Here is a 7,007-nt window from a genome sequence, read left to right on the forward strand (position 1 = left end):
AAAAAAAAAAAAAAAAAAAAAAGACTGGGTGAAATGCAGAAATAGAAAAAGAAAAATGACACTGGTCTCTGAGTTTGAGGTTGGCCTGGTCTGCAGTTCTAGGACATCCAGATCTAGGGAGCTTCAGGACACGTGGGGCTACACAGAGAAACCGTGTCTCCCCCCTAAAAAAGGTAAACTAACACTAGGTAAAAACAAAGAAAATGTGAACAAAACCTGAGCTTCGGTTAGTTGTCATGCATCAGTATCGGCATATATATATTTCCAGATGATGGAGGGGGACCTTGGAGCTTTGCTAGGTTCTGGGGTCATGGGTCAAACTTGACTTGACCTTCCGTTTGGGTGCAGGTTGTTGTTGTGGGTGCACTTCCTGTGGGAGTTGACTGCACTGCACCTGGGTGCCTTTGTCACTGCACCTGGGTGCCTTTGTGACAGGTCATCTTGTCCCAGATGTACTTCTGGATGAGCTGGCAAAGGGACAGCTCTATGATGCCACCACACAGGTGCAGGGGGCACTCTTTCTGCATAGTGTAGTCTGACAAGCTGTGGTCATCCTCCAGGGACTTCCTAGTGAACAACAGCTCTGCTGGTTGTGCGGATGCCTTCCTTGTCTTGGATTTTGGCCCGAGAATGGTGTCACCGGGCTCATCCTCTAGGGTCTTACTCCTCAGGCCTTCATGAAGATCTGTAAGCTGAAGTCTGCCATTGGGCCATCGTTTAAAGAGAAAGAGGGTGGCAGAACTGGAAACGTTGGGGTTTAAAAAGCCTCTTAAAAGTTGCCAGGTGTGGGGCACAGAGCTTTAGTCCCAGCTTTAGTGGTGGCGGTGGCAGAGGCGGGTGGACCTTGTTGAGTTTGAGACCAATCTGATCTCCATAGTGAGTTCTAGGACAGTCAGAGCTACATAGTACCCTATTTCAAAAATACCAAGAAAGAAAAACAAAAACAAAAAAATCAAAAATACCAAAAAAGAAAAAAAAAAGAAAAAAATGTTTTCTTAATGTGTATATGGAATTATTATTATTTGCTTTTTTTGAGACAGGGTTTCTCTGTAGTTTTAGAGCCTGGCCTGGAACTAACTCTTGTAAACCAGGTAGGCCTTGAACTCATAGAGAGCCAAAAGCTTCTGCCTCCCGAATGCTGTGCACCACCGCCACCTGGCTAATATTATTATTTTGGTTTTTCGAGACAGGATTTTGCTGTAGCTTTAGAGCTTGTCCTGGAACTAGCTCTTGTAGACCAGGCTGGCCTCAAACTCAGAGATCTGCCTGCCTCTGCCTCCAGAGGGAATTATTTTTCTTGTTTCCTTTTTTCTTTTTTGAGACAGAATTTCTTTGTATAGCTCTTGCTGTCCTAGAACTCTGTAGACCAGGCTGGCCTCAAACTCAGATTGATCAGTTTTTGCTTCCCAAGTGCTGGGATTGAAGGTGTGTGTGTATGGGTGTTGTGCCTGCATGTATGTCTGTCTGTACACCATGTGAATATAGTGCCCATGGAGGTGAGATAAGGGTGTTGGCTCCCTTGTAAGAGGAGTTACAAGTGGTTGAGTCACCAAGTGGGTGCTGGGGACCGAATCCAGGTCCTTTGCAAGAACATCAAGTTCTCTTAACTGCTGAACCATTACTCCAGTCCCATCCTTTTTTATATTAAAAAATTATGTGTGTGTATTTTTGTGTCGAGAAGTACATGTGAGTGTGGTGACCACAGAGACCAGAAACATTCCCTGGAGCTGGATTGTATGATTGTGAGCTGTCTGATGTGGGTGCTGGGAATTGATATCAGGTCCTCCGGAAGAGAGGTACACTCTTCACCCCTGATCTCTCTCTAGCTCCCAGGCTTAAATGTGATACTTTCATGCAGGCAAGCTGCGCGTGCGTGTGCGCGCGTGCGCGCGCGCACACACACCCACCCAAATACCTCTAAACTATTTAAACGATGTTTATATCTTTATTTATTGTGTAGGACAGAGGACAGCTTGTGGAAGGAAGTCAGTTCTTCACTTCCACCATGTGGATCCTGGACTCCAGGCTTAACAGCAGTTCCTGTATCTGCTGAGGCTTCTCTCAGGCTCCTTGTGCTTGAGTTGGGGTCTTGTAGTCCAGAACTGATTCTCTTGTCTCTGTACCCAGAGGGCTGGGATTACAGGGAGCAGCAGTACCACTTGGTTTTAAGACAGGTTCTTCTGAAGGTCAGGCAGGCCTAGAACTTGAAGTGATCCTTCTGCTTCAGCCTCAGAATCTTGGGATCACCCGCATGGCATCATGCTAAGCTGTCAGTAATGTTTTATAGTCACAATAACTGCCCTATACTGTGGAAGATGTTACAATAGGGGAACTGGGTGCTAAGTACATGAGAGCTTAACTGTTTCTATAAATCTGAAACTTTTGTAAAATAAAGTCTTCTTGCCTATAGATTCAATTTAACCATTACAATTCCTCTTAAGTGTAACCAATCTTCTTTTACAGAAGCTGATCAAACAAGGAGTTGGAATGGAGCTTTCTGGACCCAAAATGGTATGTTTGGAACTTATTTCAGTATTCTGGTTTCTATTTTTGTTTGTTTTTTTTTTTTGAGACAGGGTCTCACTTTGTATGTAGCTCTGGCTGTCCTGGAACTAGTCAGGTAGACTAGGTTGGCCTTGAATTCAGTCAGCCTGCCTCTGCCTATCAAGTGCTGAAATCAAAAGCGAACAATCCTTGAGTATCCTAACCGAGGGACTGAAGACCATGTCTCTCCATCTCTCTTCAGTCATGTTATATCCAGGTAGAACAAGCAGAAAGGATCCGTAGGAAGTAAAAGTTCAACCACAGCCTTTTGTCTTCAGAGACAGGGTCTCACTATGTAGCGCTGACTGGCAAGGAAGTACATAGGTTGGCCTCACACTGATTCTTCTGCTTTTGTCCCCATCTTCCTTTCCAAGCTCAAGCCAGGCCAACCTCAATATTTTGCAACCAGGTACTCTAAAGTATAGGCAGCGCTCTTCCCCAAATCTCACCGAGTGGGACTTGGAATCAAGTTCAGTATTAGTTTTCTACTCTTTTCACACAACCTTCTCTCGAAAAAAGGAAGCAGGAGCTAGCTTCTCTGTTTTTCTCTAGTCCTCCTTTTGGGAGACTGCCTTCCCTAAGGTGGGCGACTTGCCTAAGGGCTCGATCAGCGGGAGACAGAGCTTATTCTAGCATCTCCTAAGTGTGGGGACCACAGACTGGGTGTCGCCGAGAGGAGCCCACAGGGGACCAGGGTTCCACCCAGGAAGACTGCAGAGGCCAAGGGACACACAGGGCGAGAGCTCTGAGAGCCTTAGGACCCGAGGTTCCTTCCGGGGCACGCCTCTGGAACCGCGGCGTCCAGCCGCACAACCGTCACTTAGGGCCCAAAGCGATCCTCGGCGGCCCGCCCTTGATCCCCACCGCCGCTTGGCCCTTAAAGGGTGGGGGACACGCGCGGGCGTCACAAAGCGCCGCCACCGTGAGGCCCGGCGGGGAAGAGGCGGGCAGGCGGGAGCAGGAGCCCAGCGGAGCTGAGCGAAGAGGGCGGGGGTAAGGGGGGGAGGGAACGGAGAAAGGAGGGGTGCGCGCACGCGCACCGGGCAGCTGCCGCCGCGAGCCGCCCCCCTCCCGGCGCGCGCCCCTCCTCCTCTCTGTCCCTCCCTGCCTCCCTCCCTCCCTCCTTCTCTGCTCTGTCGCTCCCGCGGCGCGAGGCGCTCTCGCTCCTCTCCTCCGCCCCTCCCCCCGCGCAGCCGCCGCCGCCGTCGCCGCCACCGTCCCCGAGACCCTAGCGCACGGCGCGCCCTCCCTCGTGCGCCCCTCCGGCCCCCGCGGAGAACGAGAGGGCGAGCGAGCACGGCGCTCCCGGCCCAGCCCGGCCCCCCTGTCTTCACCACCGCCTGCCCTCCGACGCCTTCTTTCGCTTCCACCTCCACTCCCCCCCCCCCAAGTAGAGGCCCCCTCCGGGGGGGGGAGGCCCGGGGCCGGGAGCGGATTCCCCCAACTCCTTCAGGCCCGCCCCCACCCGGCCCGAGAGTGAGGAGGGCCCGGGCCGGCCCGCGTCGAGAGTGAGGAGGACCCCGGGCGGGCCCACGGGCCGTCTGGGGCCTGATCCGGCCCCACCAGGCGTGTGAAGACAGGGGCCCGGCCCGGCCCGAGAGCGAGCGGAGGGGAGGGGCCTGGTCCGGCCCGGCCGGTGCGCGAGGACTGGGGCCGCGGCCCCGCACGGCCGCCGCCGCCGCGATGGCCCAGCAGCAGATGACCAGCTCGCAAAAAGCCTTGATGCTTGAGCTGAAATCCTTGCAGGAGGAACCAGTGGAGGGCTTCTGTATCACCCTGGTGGATGAGTCCGACCTCTACAACTGGGAGGTGGCCATCTTCGGACCCCCTAACACCCTCTACGAAGGCGGCTACTTCAAGGTATCCCCAACCCCTTCCCGGACCGGCTTCCCAGGCCTCCGCTCTCCGCCGCGGGCCGGGAGCGTGAGCGCGGGGGAGTCGAGGGGGCTCTTCACCTCGCAGCCCCCTCCCCCAGCCGTGGAGGCAGGAAGGCCTTGCTCACCAAGTGCCTTTTCTTTGTCATGGGGCGGGGGCGGGAGGCCAGACTGCACCGGGAAATAGGAAAGCCTCTGTGGCTGGGGTAGTGGCTACCGGGAAGGAGGACTGCCTTTGTTTTGTTTCTCCAGCTGAGGGTGTGTGGAAATAGAGATGGTCTGTCTTCTCTTTCTCGACCCGTCCGAGCCTTCTCTGCGCAGGCTGGAACTGCCCCAGAGGGCAGGATGACCTGCACTTATTGGATTGGACTTTTCTCTTTTTTGGGGGGGAGGGAGTGTGGAGGAGGAACATTAGCCTGTCATTCCCGATGTCGCTAGTGCCCTGACATTTAGAGATTTGTTGGTCTGGGTAGGGGTAGTCCAACTTTTGATTTCAGTAGGCGGTAATAAGGAAGAGGACCCCCGGGGGGTGGCCAAAAAAGGGAGGGTGGTGTGCTGGCGTTGCCTTGTTCGGCTGCTTGAGGGGACTTTAATTTAACCCTCTTTCTGCCCTCATTCTCCATTTACTTGAGTCTCCTCTGCTTTCAGAATGCCCTTTGTCCTTCCTTTCCTACCAAGTTTACTAGCGCACCCCCTCCCCCTCCCCCCGTGTACAAACATTCACAAAGGGTGGAACGTGTTAGGCAAAGAGATTGATAGCTTCCCACTTTAGGGAGAGAAAATTGAAAGCTTTTGCTTAGGTGGTTAGCTTCTGCAAATGGGGTCGTCCCACAAATGAGAAGCATCTGGGGTGAGAGGGTTTCTCATGGTGGAGTGGCTCCTTAGGCAGCCTCTATATAGACACTGTTACTATTGTTTTCCATGAATTATTCCTGAGTTCACGGAGATTTTTTTTTTTCTTTTTGACTTGATTTGACTAAAGCGTGTTTTTGGAGGGTGGAATCCCAGAGTGAAGATGGAGTGGGGGGGGTAGAGAGAGGAAATGAGTGTTTAGGAATCCATTAATTTTTTTTTTTAATTTCCAGAATTAAGTAAAATAGGCCAATGAGTCAATTTTCGTTTGTTTTGAAGGGAGGGGTTATCTTGGCACAAGTTTTAAACGAATATCTTAGTCATGTAGTTGTGATGTGTATTTTTAGGACTACCCAATTACTTAACTCTTATTTTCTACCGTCCAGAAGCCTCAATTTCAGGCTTTAAACTGGGTCAACTTTGTGGAAAATAGGATTGATAGGGAATGCTTAACATTCATGCATGTGATAGTTGCTGAATACTCAGTAAAAGGACGTTCTTAGAATATTATGTAAGAGTAGTATCCTTACCAACTGTTTGCTTCATCTTTTGTGGTCAGTGTACACTGTACTTTTTAGATGCAGGTGCTTAAAAGTGCTAAGTACAGGTTCAAGTTACTAGTGACAGATTGGAAAGGGTATTGTTGTGTCCTTGTTGAGGTGTGTTGTATGTGCTGTCAAATGTAAACATCACTTGTAGATACTGGAAGTGTTGCTCACAGTGGAGTTCATATGCCAACTTTCTTAGAAACACTTTGAAAGTAAACTCCTGGTTAATTTTAAAGGATACAGTTTGTTTGTTTGCTTTTTGTTCTTTTGGTTGAGACTGGGATTGGTTTCTCTGTGTAGCCTTGGCTGTCCTGGAACTCTCTGTAGACCAGGCTGGCCTTGAACTCACAGAGATCCACCTGCTCCTGCCTCCTGAGTATTGGGATCAAAGGCCTGCACCACCATGCATGCCTTAAGGATACAATTTAATTTCCAAAAACTATTATTACTGGAACAACTAATAGTTAATTTCCCTGTATTGGAATTTGTTAATTAAAAAAAATCAAACTATGAAAGTAATGCTTCTGCTTACTAATAGGGAACAGAGTGTGACACTTTTGATTTGAAATTGATAATATAGAAATACTTCTGTAGCATGTACTAATTTAAAATAAAGGCTTTGGGCTCAGTGTGTAGCTTAGTGCTAGAGTACTTGCTTAGCATGCATGAAGCCCTGATTTTAAACTCCAGCAACACACAAGAAAATAAATAATAGCTTCAATCCTACTAAAAAGTTTGGCTTTGGGGATTGGGGTATACCTCAATGGTAGAGGACTTCTTTAGCATGGTTAAGCTGTGGGGTTCCATCTCCAATACTGCTCAAACCCAGACAAGTCCCTGAAATCCTAGCAGTCAGGAAACAAAGGCAGGAGTTTTGCAAGCAAGTTAGAGGCCAGTCTAGTCTCCATAATAAGGTCTAGGCCAACCAGGACTACATAGCAAGAGGAGGTGAAAAGAGAGAAAAAAGGCTTTATGTCCTATTTGTGTGTGTGTGTAGTCCTGACTGTCCTGGACCTAGCTCTGTAGACCAGATTGGCTTCAAACTCAGAGATCCACCTGCCTGTCTCTTCCGGAGTTCTGGGATTAAAGTTATGCACCACCAAGGCCGGTTCATGTCCACCCTTTTAAGATTCCTTCCTTCCTTCCTTCCTTCCTTCCTTCCTTCCTTCCTTCCTTCCTTCCTTCCTTC

General features: G+C 49.9%; 1 protein-coding gene across 1 annotated transcript in view; it reads left to right on the forward strand.

Annotated features, from left to right (window-relative positions):
• Positions 1-3,729: 3,729 nt before the first annotated feature.
• The window catches only part of Ube2r2 (ubiquitin conjugating enzyme E2 R2), a 67,265-nt gene continuing 63,987 nt past the window's right edge, over positions 3,730-7,007 (forward strand). The window contains exon 1 of the mRNA XM_005362006.3: positions 3,730-4,404. Coding sequence (XP_005362063.1) covers positions 4,228-4,404 — 177 coding nt within the window. The 5' untranslated portion in view covers positions 3,730-4,227. The remainder of the gene's footprint in view (positions 4,405-7,007) is intronic.

Source organism: Microtus ochrogaster, linkage group LG5, assembly GCF_000317375.1.
Source record: "Microtus ochrogaster isolate Prairie Vole_2 linkage group LG5, MicOch1.0, whole genome shotgun sequence".
Classification (NCBI taxonomy): domain Eukaryota; kingdom Metazoa; phylum Chordata; class Mammalia; order Rodentia; family Cricetidae; genus Microtus; species Microtus ochrogaster.